The 23,111-nt window shown below is 43.6% G+C and overlaps 2 protein-coding genes and 1 long non-coding RNA gene across 3 annotated transcripts in view; 1 reads left to right on the top strand and 2 right to left on the bottom strand.

The window, feature by feature from the left end:
• The window catches only part of LOC308664294, a 359,871-nt gene that overhangs the window by 223,614 nt on the left and 113,146 nt on the right, over positions 1–23,111 (bottom strand). The window lies entirely within an intron of this gene.
• Positions 830–7,848, top strand: LOC308661281 (glycoprotein-N-acetylgalactosamine 3-beta-galactosyltransferase 1-B-like; the record flags this gene model as incomplete). The annotated part of the gene is made up of 3 exons (XM_081316198.1): positions 830–1,034; positions 3,023–3,687; positions 7,291–7,848. 3 exons carry the CDS (start codon positions 830–832, stop codon positions 7,507–7,509), a joined length of 1,089 nt encoding a protein of 362 aa, XP_081172324.1. The 3' UTR covers positions 7,510–7,848.
• The window catches only part of COL2A1 (collagen type II alpha 1 chain), a gene marked incomplete at its 5' end in the record, with an annotated part of 87,056 nt that continues 75,543 nt past the window's right edge, over positions 11,599–23,111 (bottom strand). The window contains 7 exons of the mRNA XM_081321374.1: positions 11,599–11,996; positions 13,920–14,162; positions 14,432–14,619; positions 16,797–17,085; positions 19,118–19,225; positions 20,184–20,237; positions 21,200–21,307. Of these exons, the coding sequence (XP_081177500.1) occupies positions 11,850–11,996; positions 13,920–14,162; positions 14,432–14,619; positions 16,797–17,085; positions 19,118–19,225; positions 20,184–20,237; positions 21,200–21,307 (1,137 nt within the window). The 3' untranslated portion in view covers positions 11,599–11,849. The remainder of the gene's footprint in view (positions 11,997–13,919; positions 14,163–14,431; positions 14,620–16,796; positions 17,086–19,117; positions 19,226–20,183; positions 20,238–21,199; positions 21,308–23,111) is intronic.

The raw sequence follows: 23,111 nt of genomic DNA on the forward strand, positions 1-23,111 counted from the left end.
ATAGATGTTGATACAGAAATAGATGATATAGGTATAAGAGATAGAATTGGAGATAGAAATAGCAGTCACCGTCCCTTCACTGTGAGGTATTTCTATCTATCAAGATTTTTTTTTAAAAAAAGACACCAACTTTCCTGTTTGCTAAGACAATTTAAAGGAAATGAACCTGTTGGAAGCAAAAGGTTGCAGGCAGTAGTGTGGTAGTGATTGCTGTGGACTTTCTATCCAGCAGATCAAAGCAGGAAAAATACCTCTTTTCCTTTGAAGGAGAAGACACAGTGATTCGTGTCTTCTCAGGTGAGGACCTTGCATTCTCAGATATAATATATGACTTTTGGTTGGCTAGCTGGAACTGCAATCTTGATACATCCGAAGAGCACCAGGTTGAGGAAAGTTGGGGAATTAGACTGCAGTCTTCTATAGTCCGTAGAACTGTATAGTCTGTGGCCCAGAATAGATAGCTTTTGTTGGCATTTGTTTCTAAGAATTTGCTACTAGGGGAACCTGGGGATATCCCACAGCCTGTAGAGGTGTTAAAATTGAGCAAATGTGGTGGTGGCCTATTCATAATTTTATGTTATGGAGTTTGGAACACCATATGACAGTCCTTATGCCTCCAAATTAGATGTGTGTGTGCACTTTCCACCCAATTTGTGTAATGCCAGAGGTGATTGGAATAAAATGAATATAGGATTCCATAGCTGGCCCTGAGATGTAACAATAATATTGGCAGTCGACAAAGCTTCTTCCTCTTAATTCTGCTTTCTTCCCACTACAGGCTATGTGACGCATCCTCACTTGTGGTGTTCATCCCTGACAGCCAGATGGCATGGGTACACTGGGCTCCAAGACTTCATTTTTGGCTTTCCTCCTAGGCCTCATTTCTGGCTTTTTTAGCATCTTCCTCCTTCTGCAAAACCTGACATGGGAAGGATCCCTGCGTCTTGGCAACCAGATGCAGCATGCCTCCAAGGATCTAGAAAGCATGACTGCTAAATCAGCTCTTATCAGTTTTGCATACTTACACCAAACAGGTAACAACAGAAGAGCACAGGTACAACAGAATCCTCCCACCCTGCCCCCCATCCTGGTGTCCTCAGGACTGCTATAGCACAGGGCTTTTCAACCTTTTCACCCATTGTACCACTTTTAGGATATGGCAACATCCGAGTACCACCAGTCGCCTAGCAAGGTGTCAAAAACTTGATGACCAGGAAAAAAGTGATGAAGTATAGGTAGTCCTCGACTTACAACAGTTCGCTTAGTGACTGTTCGAAGTTACAACGGCGCTGAAAAAAGTGCCCCCAAGCCACACCCGAGCGAGACACCTGCCTGCCCAGCCAGCAGCATTCTTCCTCCTGTCAGAGCATTTCTGTTGAGGACTGGCAGCGGGGGTGGGGGGGTGTTTGGTTTTTATTCCCCCCGTCTGCTGGGTGGTTGCAGCAGGTTTTGGTCACTTTACATGACTTTGAGAGACTGTGACCATCATAAATATGAATCAGTTGTTGCCACGCATCTGAATGGAAATCACAAAACCCTGGAGATGATACAACATTCCAGCTGATCTGCTCTTCTGGGCTCAGCAGAAGAGCCAGAATCAGCGCTGAGCTCCAGCTAGAGCCTGGCGCTGATCCTGGCGCTTCTGCTAAGGCCTGACATCCCCGAAGAAGTGCTGATCCTGGCACTTCCGCTGAGCCCTGACAGCCCTGCAGCTCCAGCCATCTTTCGCTCAGGCTTGTGTGGTACTGCCACTGGTTCAGCTCATTCCCCTCCCCTGCTACCACTTTTCTAGAATGGTTGCATACCACCTGCCAGGTACCAATGTACCACAGGTGGTACCCGTACCACTGGTTGAAAAGCCCTGCTATAGCAATCATAAGGGCTAGGAAATAGAGGTTGCATTCCATATATGAGGAGGAGATCAGGTTGGGAAAGGAAAGTGAATTAGGAAGGTATAGGTATAGATATGTACATTTCCCCCCTAGATTGCTGTTAAGCTTTTGCCTAAATAAATACTTGCAAAAGATCCAATATGTTTTTGTAGGCTTGATGTATTGCAGTGTGCTGTCTTGTACATTCATTGCAGGACACTTTCACTTCACATTTGTTAGTTGGGAAGCTTTTTTGCCCTGTCACACTTAATCAAACTAAATATGGAGTATGGGTCCCCAGTTTAATCTTTTGTCCAACTTTAAATGCTCCATATGGTCCAGTCAAAAGTGGTTGCAGTCAAGCAGATTGTGCTGGCTGATAATCCGGATTATGCTAATAATTCACATCAGGGAACATCATGGAATGAGTTATATTCTGAGACTGAGATGTACAGTGTGTTTCTCGGTCAGTTAGTCTTGGCTGCAAGGAACAATTTCACCTTGCAGCCCATGAATGAGATATCTGCAGTAAATGATATAATTGTGCATTACAGCACTGTCATTGTGACATTTGGTCACAGAACCTGAGAATTCTGAAGTGGGATTTGTGGCCTGGGCTTTAGGAGCATCTGCTGATGTAACCATTGAACATCAGTGGCGTAAGAGCAAGTTAAACTTATAATCAATACAGGCAGTCCATGGACTTAGGACCACAATTGAGCCCAACATTTTTGTTGCTAAGTGAGACATTTGTTAAGTGAGTTCCCCCCCCTTTACGACCTTTCTTGCCACAGTTGTTAAATGAATCATTAGAGCCTTTTAGTTAGGGATACGGTTGGTAAGTGAGTCTGGCTTCCCCATTGACTTTGCTTGTCCGAAGGTCACAAAAGGTGACCACAGGGACACTGCAAGAGTCACAAATATGAGCCAGTCTCCAAGTGTCTGAACTTTGATCACGTGATCATGGGGGGGGATGCTCTGTGAAAAAAATGGGCCATAGGTCACTTTTTCCAGTGCTGTTGTGCCTTTGAACGGTCACGAAATGGACTTTGTAAGTCGAGGGCTACCTGTACCTAGCATATATAAATCTTAGGTTCCTAAGCTGACCTACTGTTGAAAAAATGGTATCTCTTTGGTTCCCTCTTCCTCAGGTGGGGATAGCAGTGTGGCAGACGAACTGTATGACAAGGTGCGGATTCTGTGCTGGGTGATGACAGGACCCCAAAACCTGGAGAAGAAAGCCCGCCATGTCAAGGCCACTTGGGCCCGTCATTGCAACGTGGTCGTTTTCATGAGTTCAGTGGAAGACAAAGACTTTCCCGCTGTAGGACTGGGTACCAGGGAAGGCAGGGACCAGCTCTACTGGAAAACCATCGGGGCTTTCCATTACGTGCACCAACATCACGTCGAGCAGGCCGACTGGTTCCTCAAAGCAGATGACGACACCTTTGTGGTGCTCGAGAACCTCCGATGGCTGCTGTCCAACTACTCCTCCGACAGGCCCATCTATTTTGGGAAGCGCTTCCGGCCCTTTGCCAAGCAAGGCTATATGAGTGGGGGCGGGGGCTACGTCCTGAGCAAGGAGGCCCTGCGTCGCTTCATTGCCGGCTTTGCCACCAAAGTCTGCAGCCACACGTCCTCCACTGAGGACGTGGCTCTGGGCCAGTGCATGGAGAAGATGGGCGTGGAGGCCGGCGACTCCCGGGATACGAGAGAGAGGGAGACTTTCCACCCTTTTGTGCCTGAGCAGCACTTGACAGGGAAGTTCTCAAAAAGCTCCTGGTACTGGGCTTATTGCTATTATCCTATTGTGGAGGTATGTGGCACACTAAGCTTTCTCCTGCAGTTTCCTTTAGGGTTTTCTCTCAAGAACCTTCTTCTGCTCGGAGTCGGAATGGGAGAATTTGCTACGGCCAACTCGCCACGGGACAATTCAGCATGGACAACTCGCCACAGGACAAGAGTTACACTAATAGTGAAGAAGTGATGGAATAGCATCATGAAAGAAAGGATGCCAAAGGAGGGATAAAATGAAATGTGAACGACAAAAATTAAAATATTTTTGAATATTTTAAATAATTAAAATTGACTTGTTGAATTGTCCTGCAGCAAGTTGTCCTGTGGCGAGTTGGCCATGGTGAGTTGGCTGTGGCAAGTTGTCGTAGACCTGCTCAGAGGTGCCTGAATCTGGGATCTTTTGGATGTGGATGGCTGTTGAAGACCCTTTTGCCCTCCCTAGACCTGTAAGTTGCTGAGCGTAGCTGTACAATACAGAATAGGAACCATGGACATGGAATTGCTACAATTCCTATTTTTTCTAACCGTAGACTATGCTGCTGAGACCAATGGGGTTAAATATACAGCCACAATTTGAAGACCACAGGTTCTTCAGCAGCTTCCCTGCTTACCTTTAAGTCAACCATTTAGATGTTTCCAACATATTCGTAAGGTTTTCTTGGCAACGATAGAAATTTGCCTCTCCAGCTGTTGGCAAGTCTATTGTGGATGGGACATGTTTCTCTCTATGTAGGGTGGCCAGATAAAAGAGAAGGCTTGGCTTATTTACTTTTTGCATTTGCCTAGAAAACAGATTTTCAGCAGGTAGTCTTACCCTACAAACCTGTTCCCCTACAAAGGTATAAGACAGGTAGGCAACCTTGGCTCTTTTATGGCTTGTGGACTTCAGCTCCCAGAATTCCTGAATCGGCATAGCTGACTTAGGAACTCTGGGAGCTGAAGTCCACGAGTCATAAAAGAGCCAAGGTTGCCTACCCCTGGTATAAGAGAAAGAGTAATGCGCTCTCTCGCTCTCTTTCTCTTTTTTTGCATTGAGCTGTTGTTTTTCAAGCCTAAAGTTTCGCATTTATGTTGCCTCAGGCTCTGCAGGATTAATCACTCGATGCCACCCTCAGCCATGGGATGGGGATGGGGGAAACACTGGATGAGAAAAGGGATCCCATTGGACCCATGTAAGTGGACAAATGTGAAACATGGATGGATAACCCTGTCTGACCAAAGAATAAACTGAAGTGAGGAATTTGAGGGCAAAGTTGCCAGAAATATGTTTAACCTTAGTAGGGGAATTGGGATTCTGTGACCCTGGAGGATTAAGTGATTAATTGGAGATCAGCTAATGCTTGCTGTTAGTTGAAATGGAAAGAAGCCAACTGTAATTGCTCTTTCAGGAAACTTTCAAATGCAGATTACTTTTCACTTCATGTACGCATGTATATATGTGTGCATGAATGAGGGCCTTTTTAAATGCTTTTATAATATTGGAGCAAGGAACTTGTGGTTCTTCAATATCTCAAGGGCCACTGTTCCCAAACTAGCAAGGCTTTTCGTGAAGGCTGTTCACTGTGGTTCAGCAACATCTAGTGAAGTCATAAATTTCTTGTACTTATCTGTGTTCTTCTTAACGGAATAGTTTCTTGTAACATTTTTTTAACAAGCAGAGTCAAGAGCCTGCCAGACCTCCCAACAGGAGGCCATCTTACCTGAGATTGCAGAAATCTCATCAGATCAAAGCTAGTTCTCCTTTCAAGAACTTGTAGGACATTGCTGAAATTATTCATGCAGGAATGTCAAAGTAGTCCTGCAATGGATTGGCTATAATTTCTCGGTGTCATTGTTACCGGAACCATATTTTGTTTTTCCACTTATTCCTGATCATTTGAGAAGCAACCATATTCATGTAAACAGTTCATCTAATGTACAGGTTCAGGGAATAGAGATTTGGGATGTTAAGAGTGACTTCTACAACCCAATGCTTTGGGTCCCAAAGGTGCTTTTTCAAAAGGCAACTGGACTTTATTTTTCCGTGAAGACGTTTCGCTTCTCATCCAAGAAGCTTCTTTAATTCAGAATTGAAGAAGCTTCTTTGGATGAGAAGCAAAACATCCTCAAGGAAAAACACCTTTGTGACAACCATGACCTAGATGACTGAGCATCTCCCTAGACCTCGTGGCGGCGAACCTATGGCACACGTGCCACAGATGGCACGCAGAGCCCTCTCTGTGGGCACACACGGCATCACCCAAGTCCTAGGCCTTCAGCTGGGTTTTATAAAACCTTTTCACTTTAGGCCTCCACTGCTGTGTGCAAAAAAAAAAGAAGTTTCAATCAATCAATCAATTTCAACTTCTCGTGGGTAAAAAAAGATCTCGCAAAGTTGAAATTGATTGATTGAACCTTAATCAATCAATTGATTAAATTGATTAGTCCCACCCAGTCTGCCGTTACCACCGCAGCCACGCCCACCCGGCACCAGACAATACATAAGTGAGTTTTGGGTTGCAGTTTAGGCACTTGGTCTCTAAAAGGTTCACCATCACTGTGCCTAGACCAATGCATTGGAATTCTTAATTTCCAAAATTCCCAGTGAACAAGATCAATAGTGAAAGCTGGCCCAGGACTCAGTCTTGTACAAAGGAACTAAGAAATCTGTAAAATGTGTCGTGGCGAGCTCTTACAGCTGGCATGTTGCAGCCAAGCATTCAGCTTTCCATGCTACATGAAAGCATTTTCCTCAACTATGTAGTCCTGTTTTTACTCTAGAAGAGATTGTAGATAGTATTATTGTTTTGTACCATTCCTGGGACATCTGTGTGGTCACTGTCCATAAGAAAACACAAATCATAAATTACAGTCACAGTAATCCTTACACATTTATTAGACTTCATTGGCGGTGGAGGCTTTCATACTGTAGGTTAATGATGGTCCCATGGAAAAGTGGAGATGCAGCACTCACTTTGCTCTTCCTAAATATTTAGGACTACGAATATTCCGTAGATCTATCTGATGATTAGTTAGCTCATAATCAAGTGTGCTCAGAAATTAATCTCTCCGCAACCCCAGATTTTGAATTTTACAAAGAGGACAGTTCGGAAGAGAAGACCCTAAAAATTTAACTGTGAGTAATAGGGACTCACAGCAGGATTTTCAGTGGCTAAAAGACAAATGTTCATAGTTACTGTTTGCAGCCCCAACATTCAGAATACCGTATCTTGTACAATTAACTCGTGCAAGCACAGGGTTTTATGCGGTATACTCGATGTAGGCTACACAAGCTTGGCTCTATCACTATACCACCCTGTTTTAAAGCCAGTGTTCCTTATATCGGATAATGAGATGAACAACATATAAATTTGATAAATTAATATTTGTGTTCCCCCGTCTGCTGTTTGGATTACTCCATCTGCTTTCTGTTAAATAAACCACAAATATTTAGAAGTCGGCAATTTAAATAGCATCAAAAAGACATTGCCAGCACACCTGATCATAGGCAGGCTCGCAAGGGCTGCTACGAGTAGCAATTCAGTTACGTCTGAATGTTCCCATATTCCTCAGCTTACATGACAATATGTAACTCTGCAGTCTAGCCTCAGCAATTTAACCCCAGTTTTCCTCTGTTCCTCAGGGACCTCAGTGCTGCTCTGACCTGGCTGTCTCTTTCCACTATGTGAACTCAGAGTTGATGTACACCCTGGAATACCTCACCTACCATCTGCATGCCTATGGTTACCGCTACCGTTACCAGCCACCTTTGCCTGAGAATGCTGCTCACCTTCAGCCCCACCCACCCTTGGGAGAAGACCCTAAGAGAAGCGGCAACACCACTGAGCAGGGCAAGATGTAAGGACTGAGTGCACGTTCAGAGCAAACTCATCCAGCTGTAGATAGCGAGGCTTGTCAGCGCCTCAATCCTGCAGGCCTGTATGGTTTTTAATGTGTTTCAAAGTAAGTGCCTTTTTCCTGGAAAGAACTGAAATGAATATGCCCTGAGCTCAGATAATTTGCTCACCCCCAAACCTCTGTAAATGCCCACTAGCCAAGCGAAAGGATGTTATTAGAGAAGTTGTTGTTGTTGTTCCTCAAAGGGCATGAGAAGAAGGCAGAATTTGGCCAAGTATGATGCTGATTTTCTCCATTCCTTCTTTAAGTCTACTGAGTCACATGAATGCAACATCAGAAGTTTCAGTCCACTGAAGGGCCCAGCCTATAATTAAGACACTCTGCAGATGGGCTTCTCCGTGGTCCAGGGTATATTGCAGTGACAAGGATTATTGTTTAAAGGAAGATAATTGAGACAAAGTGAAGAAGGAATTGGCAAGCTACTTCTGAAAAAGCGTTTGCCTGGAGTCAAGATTGACTTGAAGGGACTTTTTTTTTCCCTGCATCACTGCATCACTGCTGACTGTCCAATAGCTGACTGGCATGCAGGCAGCAACCACTCCCACAGTTAGTATGTCTTCATCCCCCTTGGCAATTACTCCCATGCCTGCCATTGAAAATTTGTTGTTGTTAGCTGCGAAGTCGTGTCCGACCCATCGCGACCCCATGGACAACGTTCCTCCAGGCCTTCCTGTCCTCTACCATCTTCTGGAGTCCATTTAAGCTCACGCCTACTGCTTCAGTGACTCCATCCAGCCACCTCATTCTCTGTCGTCCCCTTCTTCTATTGCCCTCAATCTTTCCCAGCATTAGGCTCTTCTCCAGTGAGTCCTTCCTTCTCATTAGGTGGCCAAAGTATTTGAGTTTTAGCTTCAGGATCTGGCCTTCTAAAGAGCAGTCAGGGTTGATCTCCTCTAGGACTGACCGGTTTGATCGCCTTGCAGTCCAAGGGACTCGCAGGAGTCTTCTCCAGCACCATAGTTCAAAGGCCTCAATTCTTTGGCGCTCAGCCTTTCTTATGGTCCAACTTTCACTGCCATACATTGCAACTGGGAAGACCATAGCCTTGACTATACGCACTTTTGTTGACATGGTGATGTCTCTGCTTTTTAGTGTGCTGTCTAGATTTGCCATGGCTTTCCTCCCCAGGAGCAAGCGTCTTTTAATTTCTTGGCTACAGTCCCCATCTGCAGTGATCTTGGAGCCCAGGAAAATAAAATCTGTCACTACCTCCATTTCTTCCCCATCTATTTGCCAGGAATTGAGAGGGCCAGATGCCATGATCTTGGTTTTCTTAATGTTAAGTTTCAACCCAAGTTTTGCACTCTCCTTCTTCACCCGCAACAAGAGGCTCTTTAGTTCTTCTTCACTTTCTGCCATTGAAAATTAACTCCATCCTAACTCTGTATGAATCCCCGTCCATGTGAAGAATCTGCAGTATAATCAGTCTCATACTATGAAAATCTGTTTATGCCAAAACAGATCGTTCTGGAGACAGAAGGGCCAACAGATGCCAGGCCTTGTGAGAGTATTACTCATCACTGATACTGTGATCAATCTGTAAAAATAATCAAGTTCTTTTCAGTTTTCTAACTGGGAAACATTTAATAATCATTATCATCATCATCATCCTTGGTAAGGACTTGATAGGTAGACAAAAATGCCAAATCCAGTCTGAAAATCTGGCTGACTGTGTGATGATCAATAATGATGATGATGATGATGATGATGATAAGTAGTAGTAGTAGTACTTGGAAGGGACCTTGGAGGTCATCTAGTCCAACCCCCCCTCCCCCCGCTCAGGCAGGAAACTCTATACCATTTCAGACAAATGGCTGTACAGTCTCTTCTTAAAAACTTCCAGTGTTGGAGCATTCACTGCTTCTGGAGGCAGGTTGTTCCACTGGTTAATTGTTCTAACTGTCAGGAAGTTTCTCCTTAGTTCTAGGTTGCTTCTCTCCTTGATCAGTTTCCATCTATTGCTTCTTGTCCTGCCTTCGGGCGCTTTGGAGAATAGCTTGACTCCCTCTTCTTTGTGGCAACCCCTGAGATATTGGAACACTGCTATCATGTCCCCCCTAGTCCTTCTCTTCAATAAACAAGGCATACCCAATTCCAGCAACCGTTCCTTATATGTTTTAGCCTCCAGTCCCCTGATCATCTTTGTTGCTCTTCTCTGTACTCTTTCAAGAGTCTCAACATCTTTTTTACATTGTGGTGTTCATTTGATGCTTCCAAGCATCCCTAATGACAATTTCTGACCTATAATAGTTGCAGTTCTATTTTGATCAATTGATCTGTGTTGTGAAAAATGTATACATATATTTCAGAAGTTCAAAAAGAATGGAAAGTACATACACTTCCAACTATATGCAAAACAAGGATGTAGCCAAAAAGAATCTTCTGCAAAATGTAACAACTGTTGCTGCTAATCGTACTTCTTTCTTGAAGGCAGAGATGACTAAAGCATTGATCAGTCCTTCCTGTAATATGCTGAAAAGACCCGTATGGAGATATGGAGATTCAGAGGTGCCCAGCACCCGAGTCTCTTCAAAAGGTAGGTTGAAGTCTCAAGTTAGACCAGGCAGCTGATGAAGCCCCCACGACCATACATTGCCAAAGCTGTGAGTTTTGAACTCATTCTGATAAATTGAGATGGTGGACCAGTGTTAATCCTCAATAACTGTGAAAGTTTCTCAGGACTTAAGAGATGTTGATGGATTGTTCTTCTAATCCTTTTTAACCCTTTCTGGTGCTGCCGGTGGGTAATGATTTTTTATTGTTTTGAATAAGAGTGTGGGGTAGTTGTACAGAATCTGTTACTAATTACGGTTTGGAATTAAATATCTTTGGATATTGAAATAAATGGAGACACTGGTCAGTTGTAACTAAAATCCTGTTTGTTTCAGTGGTCAACACTAGATTTGAGTCTAATCTTTTGAGTGTATCTCCCGACTTATTTGTCCAAGCTGGAGAATGCTATGTTGACTTTTAGAGGGAAGGTAAACATTCTCGGAGTCCTTTGCTATGCATTTCAATGCTAGAAAATACTACCATCACCTTTTTTTAAAAAGTCATATAACAGTGCTCTGTCTGCTATCGCAGTCGGTGGTATATTTTATTCATTCAGAAATGGTGAGCATATGACTCATCTTTCTGAAGGTGAAACTCAAATCTTTTGGCCACCAAATGAGAAGAGAGGATTCATTGGAAAAGACCCTGATGTTAGGAAAGATTGAAGGCAACAGGAGAAGGGGATGGTGGAGGATGAGAGGGTTAGATAGTGTCATTAATGCAACGGGCTTGAGTTTGGGCAGACTCAGGGAGACTGGAGGACAGGGGATCCAGATGTGCTATGGTCAATGGGGTCACAAAGAGTGGGACATGACTTAGCAACTGAACAACAATGATTCATCATACTTTGATTTCCTCAACAGAGAATTAGGGTCCTTAGTTTTATGATTATTTTTTTGTTTAGGCCAATTGAGGACTATGTAATTCAAGAGAACCTAGTTTATGCTTACAGTCAGCTAAAGCTGTAGCATCGCTTTATAAACCAATATCAGCAATGCTTATAAGAAAACGCTGGTGGCCAGCTAAGTCTTACCAAACAAGGGAGTTGAAGATAGGACAAAAAATTAGCACTGTCACTTATCTGTGTGAGTGGAAAGGCAGAATTCTTTCTTTCAAAACACACATCACTTGGAGGGGGGGGAGAGATTGCCCTACAGCTGATTTGATTTTATAAAAGGAAAATAAAAAGTTGGGACACCAGTCAATAGAATTCTTAACCATAGACAAAACCAAAAATAATCAGACCAACTTGTTACTTTCCAACGAAGGTTTTTATATCAATTGATGTTAAAAAATACAGACTTGTTTTACAATAATAGCACCATCTTTAGTATCGTACACAGTAATCTTGCTTTGATACACACTCGGAATGGAGTGGGGAGAAGATTTGGCTACAACCAGGATTAGGGACATCAGCAACTTGGATGGGAGAACCCTTCATATATGCTTGTGAGCTTCCTATCACCACCTGACCCAAGAAAGGCCCTCTAGGAAGACAATAAATAAATAATACCATTATTAGTTGTTCCTTCCTTCCTTCCTTTTGCTGGCTTCGTGATCTACTCAAGCAATGGTGGCCACAGAAACAGATAAAGAGAGTCCAAAATGTAAGTGAAAAGGTTTCGGGGAAAGGAAGGAGTTTGGTTCAGCCATTCAGTGCAGAAGTCCTAAAAGTGATTGGGAAGTACTCGGGTTGGTAAAAAAATATTGATTTTAGGGTTTGTTCTCCTTTTACAAAAAGCACACTGGGCCAATATCAACACCAAATTCCTGATCGGCACCACCAATGTCCAAAGGTGCAATGTCAATGATGGGCAGGCGCGAAGTCTTCTGAGATCGATACTCAATGACGGTCTTCCCCCACTTTCCGGTATGTTTCTGGAATGGTGAAAACAGACACACGCACGCAAGGATGCATTACTTCAAGAGCTTTGTATTCTGGATTCAGTGAGGTGCTTGGATAATCGTACATCTGGAAGGCATGGCATGCTTAGGCTGGCTGCGTCCACTTTCAAATCAGTGGAATTGTATGGTAGCATCAATATTTCAAAAATCTGAGTGGGGGATTATGATGTCCTGTTTTGCTTGCAATGTAGTCCTGAAGGGTAACATTGCACCACCTGCTCAGGGATCTGGTATGGGATTCTAGAAGATTATGGGATTCTAGAAGATCAGGGTCTAATGTTCTCTTGAATAGTTATATTTTCAGACAGGGTGGGTTGATGGAACTATACCCTGCCTGCTGTGATGAATAAAATAATGTGGCAGATTTCAAATACTAAAACAAATTTCTCTGGCTTTATATAGTTTTGACTTCTTTTTGATAACTTTGGAAAGACAGAGTGTATAATATGGTCAACAGAAGACTTCCCTACAGAACTGGATTCAGAACTGTCTCCTTTCTTCCTTTCAAAGTGATAACAGTCTACCATAACTTACCCAGTACAGGTAGTCCTCAACCTATGATCCTAATGGAGCCTGAAATTTCCATCGTTAAGTCATGACAGTCATAAGTCAAGGCACCCTCATAACTGACCCAATTTTACAACCTTTTTGTTGCAGTCGTCAAGTGAATAAACACTGCGGTCACTAAAGCAAGTCAAAGCATTCCCATGGGTGTTTTTTGCCAGAAACCTGCTAAAAAGGTCAGTTTCTGGCAAAAATCATTCATAAATCATGTCACATGACCACAGAATGTTGCAACTGGCTACAAAGGCAAGCCAGTTGCCAAGCAACAAAGTGATCATGTGACTGTAGGTTGTGTGCAGCAATTGGAACCCTGGAACCAGGTTGTAAGTACCTTTTAGGGTGGGTTCTGTCAAAACACTCAGTGGCTGATCGTTAAGCAAGGGCTACTTGTACTACTTCAACTATTAACCCAGCAGTATAGCCCATAACAGCAGATCATGCATCCAGTTTAAGTTTCATCCCTTTGAGATGTTGGAAGTGTGAACTTAGTGGCACTAATATCTCAGCCCACCTGACCACAAGCAGGCAATAGAGCGTAGACCAAGAGTTAAGATTTACTCTGTGGTTTCCATGTCTGTCACTCTTTATCTAAGAAACGTCCAATCTGGGATCACACCTTCTGACTTTTTCTCTTGTACCTATATAAAGAGCACACATGTTCTTTCAACTCCTGGTGGGCTTGCCAGATGCAAGGCCTTTCCTAGCCCTAGGATGAATTTCCTGTAATTAAAACCATCATTCTGTTTTAGCTATAAAGCTTGCATCGCTAATAAAAAAAATCCTACTCAGGAATGCTCTCATTACTTATGAAGAATGATCCAGCTACAGAAAAATCTAACTGGTTACATGGCTGAAATGGAAATCTCTGCTAATCTCTTTGATCAGCAAGCTAAGCTTGGTACTATCACTATGATCTCTTGCCCTTGAATCAAACAACTGTGTAGTATTTGTACTTACTTTCTTGGTAGTAATTAGCCCAATTTTAAGTAAACAAAATGACTCATCATCAAGACCAGAGCTCAAGAATTATTTTGTTCAGATGTAAAATTATGATTAGAAATTTGCTCTATGCAGACAATACTGCTGCAATTTTTTTTCTCACTTTATGTTGTCCAGACCGAGGGTATTATTCCACCCAATTAGACAGAATCCTAATCTTCAATAAATCATTCAGAATAACGGAGTTGGAAGGGATCTTGGAGGTCTTCTAGTCAAATCCTCTCCTCAGGCAGGAAGCCCTACACCATTCCAGACATGGTTGCTTTCCTTCTACTTACAAGTACATCTAGCAATATCCCCGATAAATCATGATTGCTTTTTTTCCCTACTTACCGTACATCCGTCCTGCAAGGCAGTGTAGGTAAACCTGCTATTGCCCTCAGCTCTCATCTCCACATCGTTGGATCCCTGTATCAGGAGAGCTTTCTTAAGGTTGCCAGATGTTGCATCCATGTAGGCGATGCTGTTCTTGCAGTGGTAGGTAAGGTTTTGTGAGCCTTCGGAAGACAAGAGCCGCAGGAAAGTCATCTGGATGTTGGCTGTGTTAGGAGCCAGGTTGTCATCTCCGTAGCTGAACTGGAAAAGGACGAGGCAAAGCCATGAAAATCTTAAAAGAGCCAAGGAAGAAGGAACGGGAAGCCCACATAGTTGTGAAAAGGACAAAGCATGGAAACAAGGCTGTGGGATTCAGCACCCTTCCGTCACACAGTGTTACAGAAAAACTGTGGTTGCTAAACGAAGTTAACACAGAAAAGCTGAGAGAGGAAACTGAGATGCTCATAGAAAATTGGCCCGCTCTCCAAATCGGCCAAATGCAAGGGCAGTTATTGATTATTTCCACTTACATGAAAGCCTCCGTTGATGCTTTCTCCGAACCAGATGTGCTTTTTCTCCTTGTTCTTGCTTGTCCACCAATTCTTTCTGGGAATGCTCCTCGGCTTCGGATAGACACAGGACTCCCCAGTCTCCATGTTGCAGAAAACCTTTATGGCATCCAAAGTGCAGCCCTGGTTGGGGTCAATCCAATAATCGCCTGTCAAAGGGAAACAAAGTTAGTTAACAAGGGTGTGTTTTGTCTCTCTCCCTCTGTTTTCACATGTGTGTGTGTATAGGGACGCAGTGGCTCAGTGGGTTAGGACGCTGAGCTTGTCGATCAAAAGGTCGGCAGTTTGGCGGGTTGAATCCCGAGGGCCACGTAAAAGAGTGAGCGCCTGTTACTCGTCCCAGCTTCTGCCAACCTAGCAGTTCGAAAGCATGTAAAAATGCAAGTAGAAAAATAGGGACCACTACGGTGGGAAGGTAACAGCGTTCCGTGCGCCTTTCCCCCGCACATGTGTGCTAGTCATTTCCAACTCTAGTCATTTCCAACTCAAAGCATGACTAGATGCGAAAGGCATGAGGATTTTTCATCACACTTGGTCATAAAAAAACTTCTTGCACTGGCCATTTACCTATCCAAAGGTAGCCTCGGATGTCTAACTAATGCACCAGATGTCTAACTAATCATATTAGAATGGAGTTAGAATTTTCACGGTAGAATGAAATTGATTAGTAATCAGGACATGAATGTAAAAAGCGAAACAATAAAGGCTGAAATATCTGCTCTGGATATAACAAAGAAGGGTAAGTCTTAAAAGATTCTTGAAAGGTTTAGCTTCATCCAATGATACTGATTTATTATCATATATATCCAATGTTCACCGAGTACATATGGGGGAGCATCACCATCACAGTATTCAATGATTAAAGATTCCACAGTACATGTCTTTGGAGATTCTCAGTCATCCAGGTCATAGTTGTCCTGAACGCAGATAACTACAAAGCCAAGGTGAACAGTCTTCAGACGGACACTGCCACGTATGAGACTCTGAAGAGAGATCTCACCAGCAGTTACAAGAAAAAGGTCATTGATTTCTTGCACGGCAACTTCCATAGTACATGTTAATAGTTTGGACTGTAATCTCTCATTTTAAGGTGTTGTTGTTGTTGTGATTCAGGGTCAGCCTGTGGGTTCGGCAGTTGGGTTGGACGATTCAGAGGAGGAGGAGGAGGAGGGGGGTTTTGGAGAGCCTGCAGAGGACAGTCCTGAGGCTTCGCAGAGCCCTCAGCCAGGCCCCTCTCATCTGGTTACTACACAGACCCAGCTGTGTGAGCCTGACAGCGTGGATGAAGATGACCCACAGCTGGCCCTGTTCAAGGACGCCCGACGCAGTCAATCAGGAGTAAACAGAGGAAGGCAATGGGGCACCTCGGAAGGAGGCAGAGAGAAGCCACGCCCTGAACTGTTTAAAAGGGGAATGCGTGGGAGGGCTGGTTTGCTGAAGGCAACCAAATAGCTCCTGTTTTGTGGTTCGTGTTTTGTTCAGTTTGCTCTGTTTTGTGTCAAAAAATTTGGCAGGCTTAGTTCCAGCCTTTTGCCTTTGTAAAGGGGTTGTCCCTGCCTTTTCTGCAGGGCCGGTAGCAGGCTGGAACAGAACAGTTGTTTGATTCCCTCTAATAACAGATTGTGCATCTGAGCTTGGGGAAGGAGAGCTACTTTCTTAACCATTCTCTCTAGCAGAGTGTGGCTTCCAGTGACATTTGGGTAAAGGAATATGCCCACATTTACAAGCCACAGTATGTCTCATATCTTCAGTGATTTGGATCCACATGACTTACAGCATCTTATATAACTCTCCATAGTGCTTTACAGCCCTCTCTAAGCAGTTTACACTGTCGGCATATTGCCCCCAACAATCTGGGTCCCCATCGGAAGGATGGAAGGCTGAGTCAACCTTGAGGCAGTCAGAATTGAACTCAAGGCTGTGAGCAGAGTTAGCCTTCAATACTGCAATCTAACCACTGCACCTTATCTCATATTTTTGGGTGGCAGGAATCAAAAATTGCTGGAGAAGCCATGTGGGTGGCAGGAATCAAAAATACCTAAGCCACTCTTGCTGCGAGGGATATTTACACACGCTTTGGATAAGAATCGTTTGCTTATTTCTGGGTGTTTTATATAATGAGCTGACAGCACACCGGTCCACCCCAAATCAGGCAAGGGCACTTCACCTAGAGCCGGGGGGGTCTTCAAACTTGGCCCTTTTATGACTTGTGGACTTCAACTCCCAGAATTCCTCAGCCAACGTGCCTTGCCTGAGGGATTCTGGGAGTTGAAGTCCACAAGTCATAAAAGGGCCACCTTGGAAGACCCCTGGCCTAGAGACTCACCGCTCTTCCAGTCAGGGTGGCAGAGTTTCAGGTCACGACAGGTTCGAGCTGGGTTCTTCTTGCTGCCCTCGGGGTTTCGGATGCTTTCAATCTGGTTGTTGAGACTCTTCAGGGTGGAGTCGACCTCGACATCGTGCTGCCGCAAGTTGCTGAAAGCTTGATCGGATCGCATGTAGCGCATCGGATCGGGGCCTTTCTCAGTCTGGCCAAGGCCAGCAAAGGCTGACATATCAATCCCAGCTCCAGGTGGGCCGGGAGGACCAGGAGGTCCGGGGTTGCCGGGAGGACCCTGTCAGAGAAGAGGAAAGGAGACCGTTCTAACAGACTTGCCTTGGAACAGAAATACCTCAATCAATCAATCAATCGAGATGGAAGGAACCTTGGAGGTCTTCTAGTCCAACCCCCTGCTCAAGCAGGAGACCCTAGGCCACTGCAGACAGGTGGCTATTCACTCTTTTCTTAAAAACCTCCATGAAGCACCCACAACCTCTGGAGGCAAAGCTGTTCCACTGGTTAATTCTCCTCACTGTTAGGAAGTTTCTCCTAAATTCCAGGTTGCTTCTCTCCTTGGTTAGTTTCCATCTATTGTTTCTTGTTCTGCCCTCAGGTCTGTTGGAAAATAGGTTGACCCCCTCTTCTTTATGGCACTTCCTCAAATACTGGAATACCTGCTATCGTATCACCCCTAGACCTTATCCTTACCCCTATCTAGTCCTTACCCCATCTCCTACACTGGTAGAGCTCTTTACAGCTTCCTTAGTTCAGGGTTAGACTTCTGCATGACTGCAGGTCAGAGAACGTATGTGTCTGTCATTCAGAGACAGTTGCCTAACTGTTGCACTTACACTACATTTGTATCTCCTCACTTTGTCAGCAAATCTCTCCTCTGGTTGCTCCGTTTTGTCATTTGAATGTGCCTTGCCTTCTGCCCGCCTCCCAACAGGTGGTCAGATCAACCAATCAGCATACAGGATGCACAACTCCACGCAACATATATAGTTGAGATTTGGGAGATGTTTGTGTTGGCCCATCTGCAACCACCTGCAACCTACACTTACCCACCAACCCCTTCACAGAGTTGGTATGCATCAATATGTACCTGCAGTTGCAGACAAGTCTAGATCAAGCTTGGGCGGTATATAAATACAATACAATAAAATAAATAAATAAATTTACTCCATTGCAGGGCGTAAAGCTGACCTAAGATGGTCTAGCAGAGTTTTTAGTGGCCTTGAGTCAGAAGAATGAGTCAGTCTGGTTTTTGAAATATCAAACGAAGCATCGTGTAGTGTTTGCTTTGTTTTTTAGCTTGTTTTACTAAGTGCAACCAGTAAATACACCACATGTTTTCAGGTAGTCAACTCACAATTTAAAGCTAAAGGAAGAGGGATTGTTAACTATTGGCTATAACTCTGGCTTAGGATGATGTGCAAGTGAGTACAATACATATGAATTTTTTGTTGTTTTCTGCTGTTCTCATTTGAATCCGTGCATCACTTAAGTCTTGCACCAAGTTAAAGAAGTAAAAGATAAACACACTTTTAAAAGGACAAGCAGGTATAAGCCAGAAACTGACTAGACAAGCCATGGTTATTTTTGTAAGACTTTTTTCTAGTTTTTTCAACAAATCACGATTAAAACAAAGCTCAGAGTGCTATGTGCAAATGACATATAGTTGCTAGTCTCTAATTAGAAATGCCTTTTGGGATAAGATAGTTTATAAATGAAATAGGTAACAAGGAAATAGATAGTAAATATTTCATCATATTATGGAGTTCCATGTATTTTTTATTCCTAGAATAATAAAATTCATTCAAAACACTTTGTGTTTCAATTCATTCTCCAAGGGGGGAAAAATGCCAACATCCTTTATGTAATATCTTGTACTTTATTATTTCCATTGAAGGTAGTCCTTGACTTACAACCGTTCATTTAGTGATGGTTTCAAGTCATTGGCACTGAAAGAAGTGCCTTGTGACCATTTTTCACACTTACAACCATCCCCATGATCAAAAATTGTGATCAAAATTCAGACCCTTGGCAACTGACTCATGTTTATGATGGTTGCAGTGTCCTGGGGTCATGTGATCACCTTTTGCGACCTTCTGACAATCAAAGTCATTGGGGAAGCCAGATTCACTGTTACTAACCTAACAACTGCAGGGATTCACTGAACAATTATGGCAAGAAAGGTTGCAAAATGGGCCAAAATTCCCTTAACAACTGTCCCGCTAATTGACAGAAATTTTGGGGTCAATTATGGTCATCAGTTGAGGACTACCTGTATTTATAGCTGCTTCTAGGTTTTTTTTGTTACTTACAGCTGGACCAGTTTCTCCACTACGACCACGAGGGCCAGGAGGGCCGATAGGCCCAGGCATCCCATTAGAGCCATCTTTGCCAGAGGGACCAACAGGACCTGGGGGACCCTAGGAGAAAGCCAGAAAAAAGTCAAATCAGCTGCCCACAAATGCTACCTATATAGGAAAAGTACAAGGGAAAGAACTTCGGGGCTGCAACATAAATTTGTCCAATCAATCAATCAGTCAATGAAGCACACTGATACTTCCAAGTTTCTGCTACAACAAAATTGCTATAGGAGAGTCTTTCCCCAATCAGACACGCTCTACGTACGGCGGGAACTTCCCAGCCCTTATGACGTGAGCCAGAAGGGAAACAAGAGGTGAATGAATGAACCTTTGAATGAACCTTTATTGTCAAAGTACAACCATGTATACACTGAGATCGGCTGAGCCTCCCTTCGTGTCCCCCCCCCACAACTCACAGTGACAAAAAACCTTCCATCTTGTTACACCATGTGAGCTAATTGCACAACACACCGGCCTCGCAAGTCAGTCATACATAAAATTATAAAATTATTTCCCGTTGAAGAGCCTAACAGCCCACGGATAAAAGCTGTTCTTCAGCCTGTTGGTACGGCTGGCTATACTCCTGTGTCTCCTACCCGATGGTAGGAGAGTAAAAGAGGTCCCAGGGTACCAGGGTGTGAGTCGTCCCTGAGAATTTTCCTCGCTCTTCCAAGGCAGCGAGCCCTGGCGATGTCATCCAGTGGTGTCAGGGGACAGCCCACAATGTCTTGCACTGTGCTCACCACCCTCTGTCATGCTTTGTTCTTCCACTTTGTCTCAGTAGGAACTGCTTCTCTCCTTTCCCTAAGCTAATCAACCTCCAAGAATTCAGAGCCTACAATTCTGTGTTTGGATCAGATTTTGTCACTTGGGAAAATAATGAAATCCTGCAAATCATAGCATCGTGCCCGATGAATCGAGAGTTCATCATGCAGCAGATTGAATACCCATCAAATGATCAATGGCTTAAAGGTTCACAAAATTCGCCTTTTGGAAGTGCCCTGTTGATTGTACTTACCCTGGGACCAGAGGGACCGCCAGGACCAGGTGTACCTTGATCTCCAGAAGGACCCTAAGGAAGAAAGGAAAACAGCTGTATAGTTAAATCTGAATTTTGTGCATTATAGTTTCTCCGTAGAAGAGCCCAAATGGTCTCTACAACGTGGAGCCTTCCTCCTTATGATCTTTGATTCATTGACCTCTGTGTGTGACCTAACATGCCAGCGATCCTCTGTGCACCTGCACGCTGAAGAACAGCCTGAAATTTATTAGAAGGTACAAACTCATCCTGTAGTATAGATATCTCGCAACTGTATCTTTTGGAGAAGGCCATTGGAAGGGGGCAGAATTGTCAAGTAATAACTATCTCCTTTGATCAAAGATTCTTTGATCAGTTTTCAAAGATTCCTGGAGTTGTCTGGGTGGCAATTTAAATTCCCGAGCCTTATTAAGGGTTATTTGCTACACAGAATTTCAGTACAACGAGTCTTACTAAGAGTTATTATTTATGAAACCTTTGTCAAGAGAAATGTATATAGTATTGTTTCAGACGAACTGATTCTTATCCTCACTACAACAGAGAAACAGATCATCAATCAGAATAGATCTGGAAGGGACCTTGGAGGTCTTCTAGTCCAACCTCCTGCTCAAGCAGCAGGCCCTAGACCATTTCAGACACATGTCTGTCCAGTGTCTTCTTAAAAACCTCCAGCGATGAAGCACCCACAACGTCTGAAGGCAAAGCTGTTCCCCTGGTTAATTGTCCTCACTGTTAGGAAGTTTCTCCTTAATTCCAGGTTGCTTCTCTCTTTGCTCAGTTTCCATCCATCGTTTCTTCTCTTGCCTTCTGGTGCTTTGAAAAATAAGCTGACCACGTCTTCTTTGTGGCAGCCCCTCCAATACTGCAATACTGCTATCATGTCACCCCTAGTCCTTCTTTTCTCTAGACTGATACCCTGATGAACATTCACAATCTGTGGCAAGCATGGAGTGGGGGCTGAACCCTATCAAGGATGTGCTGAAACCAAAACTTACAGGAGGCCCAGGGAGACCTTGCAGGCCAGTGAATCCGCGGTGACCCTTCAGGCCTCGTTCTCCTGCCTCTCCAGCTTCACCTTTGTCGCCACGAGGGCCTTGTGGACCCTAGAAGTGTAAAACACAAGCCACCTTCAGAAGCAGAGAATCGCAGGAAAGCTTGCTTGGCACAGAATACAGGAGATGGCGGAGGTGTTACCCCACAACGCTCTACGTATTCGCACGGCAGAAAAGGTGAATAATTGACTTTCATTTTGACAGTAGCTCTACTCCACGCTTGGTAAGTGAGCTTCACAGTTCTGGGTGCTACGTGCTGATGTCACAAAGCTCCTGTGTCCCTTGCAAAGTGTGTTGTGACATCAGACCTACCTATTTGAGCAAGCCGGCCTGGCCTGATGGGGGATGTGCTGGGGTTTTTATTGGGGATTTTTATATTATTCTACTGTTTTTAGCTCGGGCTCTTATTTAATTCTTTTTTAATTTTTGTATTCTGTATTTTTTATGTGCCCTGTTCACCGCCCTGAGTCCTTCGGGAGAAGGGCGGTATACAAATATAATAAATGAAATGAAATGAAATGAAACCCCCCTCCCCCAAGATTTCAATCATCTACCTTGATAGATACAGTACTAACTGTAGCGATTAAACTAGAAAAAAATGTGGTTACTTTGAGCCTAGTTTAAGGGTACTGAAACATGTTTATACCACTGGATTTAGTATCAATTTCCATGAATGCATACCATTCAGATCTGGATTCTTTTGGCCAGAAACAGAAAGGTTAGCTTGATATGTACAAATTAAGTAGAACAGGGGTCTCCAACCTTGGCAACTTTAAGAACTGTGGACTTCAACTCCCAGAATTCCTCAGCCAGCTTGGCTGGCTGAGGAATTCTGGGAGTTGAAGTCCACAAGTCTTAAAGTTGCCAAGGTTGGAGACCTCTGAAGAAGAAGACTATAGTGGTTTGGTCTTTCTTTAGTGGTAAATGCATATAGCAGCAGCAAGCAGTTAAATGCTCCCGTGTCTCCATATGCCTACAGACCATTTTAACAAAAATAAAATAAAAATGGAAACTAAGTTTGTCACATGTAAACAAAAAAGGCCTCCAGCATCATTTTTATCTACAAAAAAAAATGCCTCCAGGGCCAAAAGAGGGCCTTGTGAGCATACTTAGGGGGGAAATGATGGCTGTAGGCTATTGGTTTGAAAGGGTACCCACTTATTTAGGAAGAAATAAACAAGAAAAAAAAGGGAAAACTGCGGTGGTGGTAGAGAACAAGTAGAAAGTATCTCAGGGGCTAAAGAAGATGGCAAGGAACTACTGTTCCATTTGGCCATAAACGCCCTGGCAGAATGTTATGATTAGGCAAACTATGGCACGCTCTCAACTTTTTTAGTGCATTTTAACCACAGGCTGATAGTGCTAGAATGCTTTTCTGGCACACGCTCATGGTGACCTTGAGCGATAAATGAGAAAGATGTCCATTTGCCCCCTCTTCTGGGTGAAATAATTAGTAGACTTTTGATGTGTTTTACGGCTCTCTGGTAAAAAGCTATTTCAATTTTAGAAACAACTTATTCATTTGTAACACGAACGTATTACTTCAAGAACTCAACATTTGAGATACGGCTATGTTTTTTTGTTTTTTGTGTTTTTTTGGGAGATCCCGTGTCGTTTCTCCATTTTATCTGGGAGAAGGAATCCACTGCAGGGCTCTGAGACACCTTTAAATGATTGTTAGGATGGCTGTCATTGCATGTAGAGAGCAGAGGCAAAGACGGACTACCCCCGTCTCAGAGAAATGTGCTAAGTGCTCCTGTACGTGGAATATATGGTTATTATACCCAAGAGACATCTATTCAAGCATCACATAAACATACACATGTATATTTCTCTTCTGCTCTTGGCCTCTGTT

Source organism: Vipera berus (genome assembly GCF_964194415.1).
Source record: "Vipera berus genome assembly, chromosome: 2".
In the NCBI taxonomy this organism is placed as follows: domain Eukaryota; kingdom Metazoa; phylum Chordata; class Lepidosauria; order Squamata; family Viperidae; genus Vipera; species Vipera berus.